Raw genomic sequence first — 18,925 nt, 5'->3', positions numbered from 1 at the left:
CTTCTATACATAAACACAGGAGATCATCAACAAACTAATGGATAAACTATATATGGTAGATTCACATAATGGAATATCATTCAGCCATAAAAAAGAATGAAGTCCTGACACATGCTACAGCACATATAAACTCTGAAAACATTATATACTAAGTAAAAAGTCAAACAAAAAAGACCACATATTGTATGATTCCATTCACATGATATGTCCAAAATACAGGAACTGTAGAGACAGAAAGTGGATTAGTGGTTCCTGGAGGCTAGGGAAAGAGGGAAAAGGAGTTTTCTGCTAATAGATACAGAATTTCTTTTTGGTGGGATGAAAACATTCTAAAATTGATTGTGCTGATGGTTTCACAACTGTGAGTAGCTAAAGCCACTGAATTGCACACATTAAATGAGTGGGTTTCATAGCACATTAATTATGTCTCGATTTTGGGGATCGAGTCCTGCGTCGGGCTCCCTGCTCCTTGGGAGCCTGCTTCTCCCTCTGCCTCTCTCTCTCTCTGTCTTTCATGAATAAATAAATAAAATCTTTAAAAAAAAAAGAAAGAAAGAAGAAAATGTAGGAGAAAAAAGGAAAACAGAAGATATTTGAGGCTTTGGGTTAGACAGAACCCAAGGACTATGAATAGAAAACCTTGATGAACTAGAATTCTTTAAAGCTAACCATTTGCTCTTCAAAAAACACTGTCAAGGAAATAAAAAGACAACTTACAGATTTGGTAAACAAACAAACAAACAAAAACAATAAAACACCACATTTGCAAAACACATTTCTAATAAGAAATTTATACCAGAATATATAAAGATCTCTCATTTGAAAAGAAAAACCTGGTTAAAAAAAAAAAAAACAGGCAAAACAACAGAATACTTCATGGAAGAAAAGGTATGACTGGCAAAAAAAAAAAAAAATACATAAAAAGATGCTCAACATCAACAGCCATTAAGGAAACACAAAACCACAAAAGAGAAACCACCCTCCATGTACGAGAATGGCTAGCTTTTAAAAAACTGAGGAGTATGGGCAAAGAGGCAGAGCAGAGGGAACTTCCTTACATTGCCAGTGGGCACTCAAAATGGGATAGTCCCTAGGAAAACTTTGGTAGTTTGTTACATTCACTTACCATATGGCCTAGAAATCTCACTCCCACATCTTTATTTACTCAAAAGAAATGAAAACAGATGTCCACACATACACCTATATCTCATGAGAATTGCTTATAGTGGCTTCAGTCATAATTGCCCCAAACTGGAAACAACCCAAGGGTCAATCGATGGGTGAATAAACCAAATGAAACTCTCATGACAGAAATTTTTAAAATAAAAAGACTCAGAAGCAATAATGAGAACCCAAATAAGTTTGAAGAAATGTCACCTGCAACAATATCAGAAGGATCCCAACAAAATAAAGACCAGAAGCAAGGAGAAGAGTAAGGAAATACTAGAGTCATCTTGGGAAGATCCAAAGATCTTTTTTAAATGCTCTCTGCTTAACCTGGGATGGTGTAGGGTAGTTCAAGGATCACCCTGAGTCTCATTGCCTGGTTCAGTTTCCAGGCTCCTGTTCTTATGAGCTCTGTGATTTCAAGCACATTAGCAGTACCAACCTCACAGTGTTACTGTAGAGATTAAATATATATATATATATATATATTGCAATTTTTAAGAAACCTGAGCTGGTTATCAGCTATTATCATTGCAATTATTCTGATTAACAGGATTTTAAAACTCATATTATTTGTTGTCACCTAGTTTGAGAAACTGTATGACTCATTCTCTATCTCTGCCCTTTTAAAATGAATTACAAGATGAATCCAAACTAAAATCCTACCATAGATTCGACAAAATTCTATCCAATATATCTTCCAACTGACTCTTAAAATAATGATTTTCTCATCTCTTTGAAATTTTCTAGACATTCTAAACACAAGGAACAAGTATTTTAACTCAAATACTCTGTTCATATCCAAGGCACACCTCATAAATTCGGATGCCATTTGCTGAAACTTATTAGATTGCCTTCTGCTACTCCTCATATTAACACTTTTTCTTGTTTCTGTTCTGATGGTGACTTTTAAAATCAGCTTTCCACTAATACTTAACACTTTGGTTAAGTATCCTTCAATCTCCTAGATGCACAGCTTAAAAGCACAAAAAGGGACCAAATCTCTCCCTTCTCCATAGCAAGTAAAAAGATGTTAAGGAAAACAAATCTAGAAATCACCTATGTTTTCTCTTTCATAAAATTAGACCTCTTTTCCTCCCAGATCTTTAGTCCCTCCTTAGGTAGGCGAAGACACTTAACTGGACAAAAAAGGCTTTGAACCAAGTATTCACATAATTGCAACTCTAATTAAATATATGAAAGAACGTGGGTGGCATAGGATAAAGACAGATCTCTAAAAACTGGATATGCTACTGGTGGCAACAGAGAGGATGCAGCATATAATCCAGCCAAATTAGTGATGCCAAGATTTATAAATTACGCACCAAAATGAGATCTGGTACAAATATACTGTAGCAGCTCTAATTACGTTTACATCAAACCATTAAATGTTTTACAATTCCTATCTTCATTTGTAAGTGGTATATAACCTACCATGTCTAAATTATATAAAATAAACCTCTTTACTATGATACTTTGTTATTCATTTATTTTAATTTATATACACCTGAATGAGTAATGGTCGTAAAATGTTTAAAGATAACACCAAAGCACACATTTCCCACATGCTCTCCAGATTCTCTCTTCCCTCTGGGGTTGCTATAATATGATATGATCAGACTTTATACAAATCATCTCATGGCACCACATAACTTTATTTTTTAAAAGGGCAGCCTAAAGGAAAAACAGAATAAACACTAAAACCAAAGGGTTTTTTTCCTTAAACACTTTTATTTACTGTTAATGCCCAACATTCATACTTGCAAAGGATTCAAATCAAGAAACAGGCAAGATTATTTCTTTAAATAATAAGCTGGTATTTATTCTGAACAATACAAGTTAAACAATGATGAAATAAACCAAATTCCTACATACTACTCCCTAATAATAAGGCTGGGCAGTGGGAAAAGCATGCTACTTTCTTTCAGAAACACTTCCAAATATTTTAGTATTCAATTGGGTCAACTATTTTGGTTGCCTTTAAAAGCAATTTACAGAGGTGCATGGGTGGCTCAGTTAGTTAAGGGTCTGCCTTCAGCTCAGGTCATGATCCTGGGGTCCTGGGATCAAGCCCTGCATCAGGCTCCGTGCTCAGTGAGGAACCTGCTTCTCCTTCCCCCTGCCCCATCTCATGCTCTCTCTTGCTATCTCTCTTTCAAATAAATAATAAAATCCTTGAAAAAAATAAAATGAACACACACTAAACTTCATGATCGTAAACTTAAGGGGGAAACCCCTAAACATATACAAGCAAGAACCTGTTACACAGCATGGGGAGGCACCTACCTCATGCACTAGAGCGAGTGAGGTCTGCTTGAAACTTCGCCCTCTATTGGCCATCAGTCGATTCAATGGTTTGCCATCTTTACTCTGATAGGTTGAAACATCGTAACAAAATAACATACCACCTGAGGGGGAAAAAACAATTTATAAAAAAATTTCTTATGGAAAAAATTAATTAGATTCCCATAGTCTCAGTAACCCATATTCAATCAATCTGCATAGAGAGATTTATCTATTTATTTTAAAAGATTTTATTTATTTGACAGAGAGCATGCATACTGGAGAACAAGAGCAAGGGGAGGGGCAGAGAGAGAGAGAGAAACAGACCCCCCCACTGAGCAAGGAGCCCAATGTGGGGCTCAATCCCAGGACCCTGAGATCGTGACCTGAGCCGAAGGGAGATGCTTAGCTGACTGAGCCCCCAGGCACCCCTGGATAGAGAGATTCAGAAATTAAAATAATTTGCTAAGCAAATTATGATTTTTGACTACTGGTGTCTACGGAAAGAAAAAATAGAAGAGATGTAAGAAGTTAGCAGTTACCATATTCAAATTATCACTTATTTATGAGCCTTATTCATTTGTAAATAAATGAACAAATTTATAATTCATGATTTATTTTAAATTTTGTCAGCTGTTACTTCCAGGGATTTTTTAAATTTTTTAAGAATAAATTCCAAATAGGGGCGCCTGGGTAGCTCAGGTGGTTGAGCATCTGACTCTTGATTTCAGCTCAGGTCATGATCTCAGGGTCCTGTGAGTGGGCCCCACATGGGGCTCCCCACTCAGCAGGGAGTTGGCCTGAGGATTCTCTCTCTCCCTCTGCCCCTGCCGTCACTTGTGTGCACTCTCTAAATAAATAAATCTTAAAAAAAAAGAAAGAAGAAGAAAAAGAAGAAGAAGAAGAAGAAATTCCAACTAAAGAGAAATGCTTACACATATCAATCCTCGTGAACTCCTGATAACAGGGGTTCCTTTAGGTTATACCCACAAGTGGACACGTTTTCCTTCACCCCTACACTCACATGCATTCACTCTCCCCTTCTTCCTCCCCCCTCCTCTTCTTCTAACCTTTCTCCTCCCTGTCCTCCCTGCTCTGGTCCGCTAAGTTCTCAAACTGAACTTGCAGCTCCAGCTGGCCCCCAGTGTCAACTGAAAAGCAAAGAAAGACAGCCAAATGCTAGAAGTCGTCTTGGAAGCTATCTGGGTAATTGTGAGCCAATAAGAAGACACACTCAAGAACTGAAATAATTTAAAACATAGAGATCATTACATTTTTAAATATCTCCTATTGAAGTATGATATACACAGAGAAAAGTACACATCGTAAGCATAGAGCTCAATGAATTTTCACAAACTGAACATGTAATTGGCACCCAGATCAAGACACAAACCATTGTCCACATCCCAGAAGCCTTTCTCATGTCTCCTTCCAGTCACGTCCACCCCACCCCAAATGTACCAATCTGCCAACAACCATTTTGCCTACTTGGTACTTTATATAAATGGAATTAGACTGTATATATGTTTTTATATCTGGCTTTGTTCACTCAAAAAATCACTGCGAGAATCATCCACATTATTCGCAGATGTAGTCTATTCATTCCATCTATATCCCATCGCGTGAATATAACACAACTTATTTATCCATTTTACTGTCAATAGGCATTTAGACAGCTTCCAAGTTTAAGGCCACTCAAATAACGCTGCTATGGACATTACAGTATGTCTTTTTGGGATTTCATTTAGGTTTATCCCTAGCGTGGAATAACTAGGTAAAACAGGGTATGAATTTGTTCAGAACCAGTTTTGCAAAGTGGTTGTACGAACTCACATTCCCAGCCCCAGTTCGGGTTGCTCCACATATTTACCAATACTTTTTCCCTTCCATCTTTTTTCACTTCAGCCAACCTGATAAATATGGAATGGTATCTTACTGTGGTTTTAATTTGCATTTCTCTGATAATGAAGTTGACTCAATGTTCATTGGACATTGGAATTTCTTCTTTTGGAGGCTGTGTTCAATTCTGTTTCCAATTTTTTTTTGAGTGCCTTTCTTATTAATTTGCAAAAAATATCTGATATAATCTAAATTGAGTCCTTTATCAGAGATATGTCTTATAAATACCTTCTTTGCATTCCATGGCCTGCCTTCAAGTGCTCTTAATGGTAGATTTTGTTCTTGATGTTAATATAATTTATTTTTGTAATTACGGATTTTAATTATAGGATCATTTGTTGAAAAGATCATCCCTTTTCTCCACAGCATTACAGGGTCACCTATGTAAGAAATCTGGTGGGGACCTTGATATGTGGGTCTGTTTCTGGACACTCTATATTCTTCATTGGTCAATCTGTCTATCCTTGCACCAATACCACACTGTCAATTATTGTGGCTTTATGATAGGTCTTGATATCTGGTAATATATATCCTCCTACTTTGGTGTTGTTCTTCAACATTACTTTGGTTAATTTTGGCCTTTCCATTTCCAAACAAATTTTAGAATCAGCTTGTCATATTGCTAGGGACTGGAATGAATCTATACATTAATTTAAGAGAACTGACATTTTTACAAACTAGAGTCTTCTAGTCCATCAACATTGCATATCACTTCATTTATTAGGATGTTTTTAATTTTTCTCCATAATATTTTGTAGCTTCCAGTGTAAAGGTTTTATGTACTCTGTTAAATTTATCATAGGTAATTAATATTTTTCAGTGCTGTTATAAATGGCATAATCTTTTAATTTCTTTTTTATTATGGTATATAAAAACATATAATTCATTTGTATGTTGACCTTTGTATGTATAAGTAACCTTGAATTCATTTACTAATCCTAATTCGTCTGTAGATTATATTGGATTTTCCATGTATTATACAATTGTCTACAAATAATGACTATTTAATTGAGTAATCACTAATGAATATTTTTCTAATTTTTTTTTTTTTTAACTAAGTTTTACAGGGACCCCTGGGTGGCTCAGTCAGTTAAGCATCAGCCTTCAGCGCAGGTCACAATCTCAGAGTCCTGGGATCCACCCCACATCCGGCTCTCTGCTCAGCATGGAGTCTGCTTCTCCCTCTCGCTCTCCCTCTGTGCTCTCTCTCTCTCTCAAATAAAGTCTTTTTTTTTTTTATTTAATTGACAGAGAGAGAGAGAGAGACAGCAAGAGAGGGATCACAAGGAGGGGGAGTGAGGGAGGGAGAAGCAGGCTTCCCGCCAAGCAGAGGGCCCAATGCGGGGCTCGATCCCAGGACCCTGGGATCATGACCTGAGCCGAAGGCAGTCGCCCAACCAACTGAGCCAACCAACTGAGCCACCCAGGTGCCCCTCAAATAAATAAAGTCTTTAAAGGAGAGAAAAGAAAAGTTTTTAAGCTAAGCTTTACACCCAACATGGGGCTTGAAGTTTGAGAGTTGCATGCTCTACCAACTGAGCCAGCCAGGCACCCCACTGATGACTATATGACTATTTTAATAGCTATTTTTTTGCCTGCAAATAATTAGTATTTTACCTCTTCCTTTCTAATCCTTATGACTTTTATTTTTCTTGGCTTATTACACTAGGTATAGTCTTCATTACAATACTGAAAAATAGTGCTTATAACAAACATCCCTATCTTTTTCCCAATCTCAGGAGTAAAAGTTTCAATATTCCAGTATGAAGTACAAAGACAGCATTGTAGATGTTCTTTATGAGAATTTTAAAAAGTTCCCTTCCATTCATAGTTTAATGACAGTCTCTTTTGTATCATGAATGGGAACAAAATTTTTCAAAGGCTTTTTCTGCATCTACTGAGATCATCTAAAGATCATTCTGCCTTTTTCTATTAATATACTGAATTATACTGATTTTCAAACATTAAATTAACCTCACTTAGTTGTTATGTATTATCTTCTGTATTGCTAAATTCAATTTTCTAATATATTTTTTGGGTATTTTTACAACTTTGCATAAGGAAAAGACTGTTTTATAATATTCCCTTCTTGTACTATCAAGATTATGTCGACCTCATCAACTGAGCCACCCAGGTATCCCACTTTAAAACATTTTTTAGGGATGCTTGGGTGGCTCAGTCAGTTAAGCGTCTGCCTTCAGATCAGGTCATGGGATGGAGTCTCATGTTGGGCTTCCTGCTCAGCGGGGAGTCTGCTTCTCCCTCTACTCCTCACCCCCGGCCTATGCTTGTGCTCAATTTCTCTCTCAAAAATAAATAAATAAAATCTTTTAAGAAATTGTTTTAACGTTTCCCACTATTATTGTAGGTTTGTCCATTTTTTTAAATTTAAATTCGTTAGTTAACATAGAGTATAATATTAGTTTCAGGTATACAATAGAGTGATTCAAAACTTCCATACAACACCTGACGCTCATCACAACAGGTGCACTCCTTAATCCCCATCACCTATTAACCCAGGCCCCCACCCACCTTCCTTCTGGTAGGTTTGTCCATTTTGTCTTTTAGCTTTGTGAATGTTTTTCATATATTTTAAAAATTATGCTATTTTGTGTACACTGATTAGAACTGTGATAATTTCTTAATGGAATGACTTCTTTATCTCCATGAAATGTCCCCTTCATTTCAAAGCTTTTTTCTTTTTCATACATCCTTTTCCATTGAATACTGGACAGTATACAAAGGAAACACAGAAAACCTAAATGATATTATTTTTTTTTACTCAGAGAGGAGTTTCTCCTCCCCTCTTTCAGGTAGATAGAACAAGGGACTCATCATTTAAACTGAATCAGAGATTGAACTGGGTTAGGCTTGATTATAGCTTTGGTAAATCTCAATCTCCCTCTGGTTCAACCCTGTTCCTAGGGCATGCCTCTCCCAAGATTTTCATCTGACATCCTAATTGGTCTCCTCAATACGGAAAGCTTATAAGAGATTCAGATGTGTCCTCCGAAGTTTTCAGTTTAGCTCTTCAACCTCCCATCCCATAAACCTTCGAAATTTGATAAGTATCTTGAGGGAGAAATAGGCTATGTGTCTGAGGCCCCACAAGTCCCCAGTTTTACCACTCAGACACCATATGAATGACAAGGTCTCTGTTGGTTTCTCTGCCTCCTGCACCAGCCTCTTGTTAAGGTCAAGCCTGAATTTCAGTCTCCAGCTGAGACCAGACTAAGTAAGTGCCCCCAGGTGAAAAGAGGTGTAGCTCTTCAGTATCGATTCACTACTTGTGTGCTTTGCTTTCAGGCCCACTCTCCTAGCTCCTAAGCACAGCGAAGCTGGAGATTTCACTTCATCTCTCAGAAGCACCAGTCTAGTTCTTTAACTCTCCGTGCAAACTCAAAATTCAGTCAGATAGCTTATGAGAAAAATCTCTAGTTTCTCACCTCTATAAGTCAGAGTCTTCAGAGAACCAGAATCTCAATCTCAATCTCTCTCTCCCCACCTCTCCCTCTCCCCTCCACCTTTCTCTCTCTCTATATGGGGAGATTTATTATAGGAATTGGCTCACAAGATTATGGAGGCTAAGAAGTCCCATGATCTTGCTGTCTGCAAGCTGGAGATCCAGGAAGGCTGGTGGTGTAATTCAGTAATTCAATGTAATTCAGAGAAGATGGATGTCCTAGCTAAGGAGAGAGCAAATTCACCCTTCTTCTAGCTCTCTAGTCAGGCCATCAGTGAATTGGATGTTGCCCACCCACATTGTTGAGAGTGACCTTCTTCCCTCAGTCTACTGATTGAAATCCTAACCTCTTCTGGAAACACACTCAAAAACGTCCAGAAGTAATGTTTTACCAGATATCTGAGTATCACTTAGCCCAGTCAAGTTGACACAGAAAATGAGCCATCACATCACTCTAGACCCATGAAACCACTAAAAGCTCCACTGGTTTCTCTATACTCCAACAGACCTCTTCTTGGGCCAAGCCCCAATCCTAGCACACAACCAAAATCAGTGACTATCTCCCATGGGGCAGCGGGGGCACAGTCCTAAAATGTTCTTTCTCCCCTTTCTGTAGTTTTAGTCTACCTGTCTTTGCTTCTCCAGTTCTCTGATGCCTTTAAAATGTGGTTTATTTTGGTCATTTGTCCAGTTGTGTCAAAATGTCAGCAGCAATGGTGCTCTGCCATGACCTATCACATCTGTCTTGGAAGTGGAAGTTACATCCTTACGTTAAAAACCTACACCTTCATACACACACACACACACACACACACACACACACACACACACACACAAATGGAATATTATGCAGCCATCAAAAAATGAAATCTTGACATTTGCGATGACGTGAATAGAACTAGAGGGTGTTATGCTAAGTGAAATAAGTCAATCAGAGAAAGACAAGTATCATATGATCTCACTGATATGTGGAATTTGAGAAACAAGACAGAAGATCATAGGGGAAGGGAGGGAAAAATGAAACAAGATGAAACCAGAGAGGGAGACAAACCATAAGAGACTCTTAATCTCAGGAAACAAACTGAGGGTTGCTGGAGTGGTGGGGGGTGGGAGGGATGGGGTGGCTGGGTGACAGACAATGGGGAGGGTATGTGCTATGGTGAGTGCTGTGAATTGTGTTAGACTGATGAATCACAGACCTGTACCCCTGAAACAAATAATACATTATATGCTAATAAAAAAAATCCTAAGTATTTAGTAATACAAACACACACACACAAAATAAATAAAATGCTCAGTGTGTGATAAGCAAAACCAAAACAAAACAAAAACAAAAACACCTGTACCTTGATACTATGTACTGTACGTACCTGCAAGGCCAGGTTTCAGACCTGGCTGCTTATTGGTTTCATACATTTTCAATATAAAATTGGGGATTCCTGCTACAGTTTTTCCTTGGTCTGACCGGACACCTCCTTTTAATGCAGAGTGATACACTCCTCGGGGCATATTCACCATTTCCTGCTTCACAAGAGATGTAAAAAATTCCTCCAAAGCTGAAAGAGATGAAAGGAAATCAGAAGTAGAGTAAATATAGTATGTTAGGAGAGAATCAATCATTCATTCTTAACTCATATATGCGTGTGCGTGCGTGCGTGTGTTAAGTATGTATATGCTTGCCCAATCATTCATTCTTAACTCATATATGCGTGTGCGTGTGTGCATGTGTAAGTATGTATATGCTTGCCGTAGATACTTATACACACAGATACAGAGACATAGGAGCAATATTTCAAACCAAACTTCACAAAGTAAACAGGGAACTCTTGATCCCCATCCCTTTCTTAGTCTTCCCAAATTAGAACACGGCACCCAGTTACTCAAACTTAAAAACGGAGACATTCTTAATTCCTCTCTTTCTCCTACTTCTCACAAGTAATCCATTAGCAAATCCTTCTAGATCTACCTTCAAAAATATGTCCCGGATCCATCCATTTCTCTCCATTTTGCTGCTACTTGGCCAGTTATTATCTTCTCTCTTCCTCATCGGGCCAAATTTAAAAACTAACTTGGTGTCTTCTCCTCAGGACCACCCCCACAAACCATCCTCTGCCCGGAAGCCAGGATTTTATGTCACTGCCTTCCCTAACATCTTCCAGTGATTCTTCACCATACACGGAATAACATTATTGCTTAACATTTCTACTTATTATAGACAGAAATATGGGCTCAGAAGACAATAGGATACCCAAACAAAATACTTGCTAAGACTATAGGTTCATACTCAAGTGTTATTTTTCCAAGGACCACCAGAGGTTGCCAATGCAAAAACAAAAACAACACACATATGAAAGCTAAACAAATGTGTGGAAAACAAAAAAGAAAACCACTGTATGTGCCTCTCATAGGAACAAAAAAGAAGGGTCCACCTGACGAAACTGGAATTTCATTCTTAGTAGATTGAAAAGTCTGCGTTAAATGACCATGATTAAATTAAAGGCAGCGAGTGCTCAATGGAGTATCTATTATGTGCCCAGGTCTGTCATTCCTATATAGAACCTTCGCAGAAGCGACCATGCTTCTCCATTCACAGCCCGGAGAACACCTGTGTGGGATGTTTTCCATTTACCCCTCCAGACCCACCCTCTGCCCTCTCAACCCTGCTCAGTGACCTGGAGGAATGACCTTTAACAACTGCATCCACAGGCTCCCTTGTCCTTTGGCTTCCAGTTGGCTTTAACCAATGGGAGACACTTGCAGGAGGTCAGAGGGTGGAAACAGAGTGAGGTCAGGGCATATATTCCCCAGACCCCCCTCCTGCAGGACTGCTACCAGTTGCCTGCATACCTTTTCTGCAGGGCCTGGCCCCCACTTAGGCAGCACTAATTATGACACAGATGCTCTCCGTAATTCTCCAAACTGCTATGCCCCTTCCTTACCTCTTCAGGCCCAGAAGTATTAACCACTCTGGGATGAGGCACCACTGCTTGTGAATTTCCTTCAGCCCTGACCACACAACTGTCAAGAGTCCCTGGACTCCATCTGAATGTGCCTTTTCTGTCAAGACCCTGATCGATGCATCATCTAAATGAAAGAAATGAGTAACATCCAATTGCATCCAATATGCATGCACATGTGTGACCGCTTCACACTGAGTGTTAGTACAGACTCTTCAGAATGTAGCAAAGAATCACGTTTGGGAGGACAGAGGAGCTATGGTGAGAGAAGATAATTTCATGGCTTCTCCGAAGGGATTCTATTTTGGCAAAAAGCTCACACACATCAGGAGGTAAGTACGCATCTGCGCAACCACTAACTCAGGAATGCAAATTTGTCTACTTGTCAAGTTCTTCAGAGAGCTAAGGATTCTCAAATTAACTCCAGACCCGAAAATAGTTTAAATGAGGGTATGATACCATGGGTATAACCAATACATACAGCACCATCTTTCCCCAACCACTAAGCCAGCGACTAGGAATCTTTCTGCTGCTTCTGAGCCGGGCCCTGTCTCTCCAGATGACCAGGTGAGAATTTAAAAGAGCTGAAAATTTGTAGAACAGAGTGTTAGATATAAATTTTTAAAACAACCCCAATGTCCTTTAACAAGTGAGGAGACAAACTGTGCACATACCACAGTGGAATACAACTCAGCAATTAAAAAAAATTGAGATAGGCCAGTATTTGGATAAATATCAAAGACATTATGCTGAGTGAAAAAAAAAGTTAAACCAAAAAGTGTATATACAATATATGGAAAACACCACCACCAACAGCTGGAGAAACCCTAATAGGTCTATACTTTGGTTACTTGCTTTGTACCCATGGGAATTTCCTGGTTGTAATAATGAACTAAGGTATGGTGAGATGTTGTGCAGCGGGGTAAAAGTACACGGGAACTCTCTAAAGTGTATTCGTAACTTCTTTTAGGTCTAAAATTCTGTCCAAATAAAAAGTAAATAAATACCAGTAACATCCCCACTTAAAGTAATGCCAATTACTGGATTCACGCTGCAGCTGCTGTTACGTCTACTTAAAAGGGCAAGAAGAGAAGAGGACCGGGATTCACTCACACTCGGTGCAACTGGGTTTTCTGGCTCTCTGGCACTAGAGAGCTCCTCTACTCTCCACCCTATACATTTTAGGGTACATATTCCTAAGGTTCGTGCTTTCCCCTGGTTCTTTTTTGACTAGTCCGGTCATTGCAGGGAAAGTGAGGCACAGAGAGAGAACTTTGCCCACGGGGACACGGTTTGCCAGACACAGGCGGCATGTACAGCAGCCTCATCTGAGTCTAATTACTGAATTTTCTCAAACAGATACAGTTGCTGAACTCAGAGCCTCCCCTTCTTGCTCAGGGAAAGGCACTTGAACAAGGCACAAGAACAAACGACGTAGAAGAACAGGTTACTGGCCACCACATCCTGAGAGGAGAGAAGCAAATGCATGCCTTGACCACACCTTTTCCTTTTTCCAATACAACAAGACTGGAGGGAAGGACCCACGTCACTAGGAACAATGTCATTTATTTATTTTTTATCATGTTATGTTAATCACCATACATTACATCATGAGTTTTTGATGTAGTGTTCCATGATTCATTGTTTGTGTATAACACCCAGTGCTCCATGCAGAACGTACCCTCTTTAATACCCATCACCAGGCTAACCCATCCCCCACCCCCCTCCCCTCTAGAACCCTCAGTTTGTTTCTCAGAGTCCATAGTCTCTCATGGTTCATCTCTCCCTCCGATTCCCGCCCCCCCTTCATTTTTCCCTTCCTTCCCCTAATGTCGTCCCTGCTATTCCTTATGTTCCACAAATAAGTGAAACCATATGATAATTGACTTTCTTTGCTTGGCTTATTTCACTTAGCATAATCTCCTCCAGTTCCATCCATGTCAGATTAAACTCTAAATGGATGAAAGACCTCAATGTGAGACAGGAATCCATCAAAATCCTAGAGGAGAACATAGACAGTAACCTCTTCTACATTGGCCACAGCAACTTCCTTCAAGACACGTCTCCAAAGACAAGGGAAACAAAAGCGAAAAGTAACTACTGGGACTTCATCAAGATAAAAAGCTTCTGCACAGCAAAGGAAACAGTCCACAAAATAAAGAGGCAACCCACAGAATGGGAGAAGATATTTGCAAATGACACTACAGATAAAGGACTGGTATCCAAGATCTATAAAGAACTTCTCAAACTCAACACCCAAAAAACAAATAATCAAAAAACACCCAAAAAATGGGCAGAAAACATGAACAGACACTTCTCCAAAGAAGACATACGAATGGCTAACAGACACATGAAAAAATGTTCAACATCATTAGCCATCAGGGAAATTCAAATCTAAACCACACTGAGATACCACCACCTCACACCAGTTAGAATGGCAAAAATTGACAAGGCAAGAAACAACAAATGCTGGAGAGGGTGTGGAGAAAGGGGAACAACGTCATTTAAAAAGCCCAAAAGAACTTTCCCCTCTAAGGCGACTTTGGGATACAGGAGGAACTCTGGATGACAGTTATTTCCTTCCTAGGACTACTAAAACAGCAGAGGGGTCCTAGACTCTGAAGAGCTTTCTGGAAATGGGGAAGAACAGAAGAGAGGACCAGGGAATAAATCTTTAAGGCTTGTTCTGGACATCAAGAGAAAAGGAAGGGACAGGAGCTTTGTCTAAAAATAGATAATATATATTTGCCTGAATTCCTCAGGAAATCTCCATGTAGGGTGAAACCAAGGGAAAAAATGTCCCCTAGTATAGGATATTGAGATTATGATTGATCAGATAACATTTCTTGAGTGTACTGAACTTAATTTTCAGAAATTGACTTTATACATCCATATATATTTAAGGTAGAATTGGGACAGAACAAGGTAATAGATGCTCGCTCGGCAAAATGTTCGCTAAGACTGAATTAGAATAATTAGATATAATTAGAATAATTTCTTTAAATGTCAAGGACCTGTAAGCTTTTTATCAAAATGGAATGATCATACAATTTAATCCATTTTTTAAACCATCAATTTGCAGCTCTCAAATATTGATACCATCTTTGGAATAATTCTAAAGAAAGAATAAATTCATAAATGAAAGTACCCAATAAGTCTCTGAAGAGTCTAACCATCTTTTCATTTAGCTTATAGAATAAAGAACTATTATTGGAGCCAGCGACTTGAAGTCCCATTGCAAATTGGTCTCGTAGAATATAGCTTTTGAAATGAATTTTAATTTCTCACTGAAAATGGTTGTTTAAACTAGTTTTCCGGTTCAATTTTCTTCGACTCTAATGCTTTTCGGTGTGTTCTGAACACCATCACTACCTCAAGCAGTCCCTCTACAACAGATGGATACATTGTGCCTTGCAGACAGAAAGTAAGCTCTAATTAAAGTAAGCTATCATACGTACACATCACAAAAGAACACAATCAGACAGGTAAAATCCCTGAAAAATGCTGGCTTCCCTGCCACTACATAGGAGTCACCTGGTAAGACCAAAGGAGCAGTAAGTGACAACAGCTTGAGATAGCAAGAGCCAGGAACAGAAAGATCCACATCCTTCTCATCGCCCTCATCATCTTCATCTTCATCTAGCTCATCGGGAGTAGGGATTTCCGGTCTTATCTGAAATGACAGAGAAGGCAATACTAAACCATTATGTAAAATCTTTTCCTTGCACTTTTTATGTCGAGATTTAAAAACTGAGTTAGACTCATTACACTGTAATGTCAAAAGACCATTGAAAATTAATTTAAAATATCTATTCATTTTCAGATTAACTGAATGATAAACTCTATCTTAGTAGATACAATCCCAGATCCATGTAAAGCACTAATGGTAATATACTAAGAAAATTACCATAAGCCAGGGTAAGCAATGATTATTATAGAACACTAATAAAATTTTACACCATCTGACAATAAAATGCAAACACTGACACATTCAATATATTGAATTTCTGTGGTTTATAATTAAATATTTGCCTTGTCGGAATACTTCTTTTTTAACTTCTGATTCTAGCCCTATCTCTATGGCAAAGCTTAAAATCTTCCAGTAGAATATATACTAGAGATCAGGAAAGGACAGAATGCATTAGTTGACTTTCGTTTAGACTTGGCAGTTTGTTGCTATAAAATATAAAAACACTAAAATCTGTAACTGGTAGCTACACTTTACTGTGTCTAATTTGCAATTTGAAGATTCTGTTTGAACCAAAAATTTAGGTTTGTTTGAACCAAAAATTTGAAAATGTAAAAAGATTACCACTATTGCAGTTTCTACAAGATACAACTGTCAAGCAATTAATTAAATTTTTAATACTTTCAATGACACACCATCATAATGCCCACATGGAGATAATTAAGCATAAGGGGAGGAAATCAAAATATATAAAAGTGGTTGCTATAACCATAAAGTGCCAGAACCCAGTCATTACCATTAGCCTGTCTCCCGGAGTTATTTTTAGAAATAATTAACAATTCCTGCAGACTGCCTTCTTCATAGGTCCCCAAAGCACTGTTCCATTTAGGAACTGCACTGAGTCAGGATTCTTGCAGGGGGATAAAAGAAAACAGAGAGGAAATGCTTCTCTTAAGTATAATAACCTCAAATCCAATGAAGCCTTTCAACCATAACTAGTGTTCTCTTCACTAGTGAAGGAATAAAAGCAACCTGACTACCCGAGCACTTTCCAAGACATGATTTAATTCTGATTCAATATTGAGTATCTAATTCTCAGAGGACTGCGCCAGCCATAATTACAGAGATAACAATAATGTATGCTCCACATAGGGCAAGATAGCATTTGTGGGTATCAATGCTTACTGGAGAAACTCGGGCACATCCGCAACCCTTTCGGCTCTCACAAGTGGGGGTTTTCCAAGTGTCTCTGGTCTGTGTACATACTGTCAATTGGCCAGGTTTAAAATAACTCCAATCATCAGGAGTTATTTTAGAGATCCTAACCAGTCCCAGTTGCCTAAGAAGATCCACAAAAGGAGTTGGTCCTGGGTTCGTTTGCCTTGCTTCCTTTTTACACATCATAGTACAAATTGAAAATAATATTTGAACAGCATACAGGGGGAAACAGACAACAATGTTTACAGCCTGAGACTACACGGGTAACGCCAGCTACCACACAAGTGTATCAAAGCGCTGGGAAGCTCTGACACATACCCTATGCACAAATGGCAGGAGATTTGGGGAGTTGGAAGGTAAACATGTAAATACCATGAAAATTCAGAGGGCTGGTGAGGATATAGAGGAATCAGAACCCTCCTACTCTGCTGGTGGGAATATAAAATGGCTCAGCCCCCTTGGAAAACAGTATGGCAGTTTCTCAAAAAGTTCAACAGAGTTACTGCACGGTCCAGTAATTCCACTCCTAGCTATAGAACCGGGAGAAATGAAAAATATACAGTCACGTAAAAACTTGCATACATGTGTGAATGCACTATTCATAATAGCCCCCAAATGGAAGCAACTCAAATGTCCATGATCTGATAAATACATAAACGACATGTGGCTTATCTACACAATGTTATATTATTCTGCCATACAAAGGTGGGAAGTACAGACATGTGCGAGAGATGAATGCACCTTGAAATGATTATGCTAAGTGAAGGAAGCCAGCCACAAAAGACCACATACTATGTGATTTCATTATAGGAAAGGTATGGGTTAGACAAATTGAGGGACAGAAAGTAGATTAACAGTTGCTTAGGGCTGTGGGAAGGGAAAGGGGTGATGGGGATTGACTACTAAGAAAATTCTAAAATTAGATTGTGGTTGCTCTGTGATTAGCTGCACAGATCTTTGAATATACTAAAATCACCGGATTGTACATTTTAAATGGGTGAATTAAACGTAATGAGAATTATAGCTCCATAAAGCTGCTGAATAAGAACAGAAGAAGGGAAAGAGGAAGGTTGGAAGGAAGGCAGGTTATAAGAAGGAGGTAGTAGAGGAAAGGGGTGGGGGGCAGTGGAAGCCGGAAGCTGTCACCACCTTCAGAGGGATCTTAGCTGGTGGAGGAACTATGGCAAATGACCAAGTGCTTCCAATTCCAGAATTATTTAGTGTAAAAGGGATAGGATTATTTTTGCACTTATTTTAGCCCACCCAGTCTTTCAGTTCAGTCAACCTAAATTACTTAAAATGAGTCACAGCACCCAAGCCATCAATATTTCTTAGAAACGATAAAGAAAGACCTACTAGGTTGGAAATAAAAAATAATGATCCACTCATCTATCTTATGTTGTCTAATTTTACATTCACATAACTGGATGCCTATATTAATTTATCTGCCATGTGGTAAAGAGCGTATGTCTGCATCTTACATATGCATATATTTTAACAAAGAAACTACAGATGTACTGTCATTTAAGAAGAGCTGATATAATCTGCTGACTTAGAATGGTGTGATTTGTGTCTTCAAAGGCGAGTTAATTCTCCTGAACATATTCGCACTTATTGTTGGACCTTGGTTTCATTACATTTCCCTCTTCCTCTGCTCATCCCTTAAAGAAATATTTGTTCCAGCTTCTCTATGCTAGCCCCAGGCTTTTCCCTTGCTTTGTGTGTAATGACTGAATAAGACGAATGTGCACACAACTAAGAAAAATCAAGAGAAGTCATATAAAAGAATACCTTTAAAATTATAACATTTTGGTAATTATATTACATTAGCTACTAAAACATCCAAGAAAACTGCACACATATTTAAAATACATATACACACGCGTGTGCACACATGTACATACACACACAACTATACCCTTCCAATTATAGCTAAGCTTTGTTGAAAAAACTTAAGTGGAGAGCCAAATAAAAAATGATAAATTACTTTTAGAATCTGCTTCAAATTGAATATTGGAAAGCTTATCCTACAAAATGCCTCCTCTACGGGTTCTGAGCCAGATAACCTTTTAACCGTATTTTCTTGTGTATAACCTATGGAAATCCAGGAGTTTGTGCATAAACACAGGATTTTATTTAGAACACATCAAGTATCTGCATAAATTTATTTAAAAAGAGAAACAGCTTCTGATGAATGCAGTGACATTCACTTAAATGAAAGCCAAACAGGTTAGACCATATTAATACCAA

At 38.4% G+C, this 18,925-nt stretch overlaps 1 protein-coding gene across 2 annotated transcripts in view; it reads right to left on the bottom strand.

Annotated features, from left to right (window-relative positions):
• FOCAD (focadhesin) overlaps positions 1–18,925 on the bottom strand; it is a 309,970-nt gene that overhangs the window by 96,246 nt on the left and 194,799 nt on the right. For both annotated transcript variants that reach the window (XM_028107273.1, XM_028107274.2), the window contains exons 19-21: positions 15,304–15,442; positions 10,183–10,368; positions 3,454–3,575 (exon numbers count right to left, since the gene is read on the bottom strand). In XM_028107273.1, coding sequence (XP_027963074.1) covers positions 3,454–3,575; positions 10,183–10,368; positions 15,304–15,442 — 447 coding nt within the window. The remainder of the gene's footprint in view (positions 1–3,453; positions 3,576–10,182; positions 10,369–15,303; positions 15,443–18,925) is intronic.

Source organism: Eumetopias jubatus, unplaced genomic scaffold (genome assembly GCF_037043125.1).
Source record: "Eumetopias jubatus isolate StellerSeaLion01/CBP00866 unplaced genomic scaffold, mEumJub1_p1.0 scaffold_15, whole genome shotgun sequence".
Classification (NCBI taxonomy): domain Eukaryota; kingdom Metazoa; phylum Chordata; class Mammalia; order Carnivora; family Otariidae; genus Eumetopias; species Eumetopias jubatus.
The sequence above is the reverse complement of the archived record's forward strand: the minus strand, read 5'-3'. Positions and strand labels throughout refer to the sequence as shown.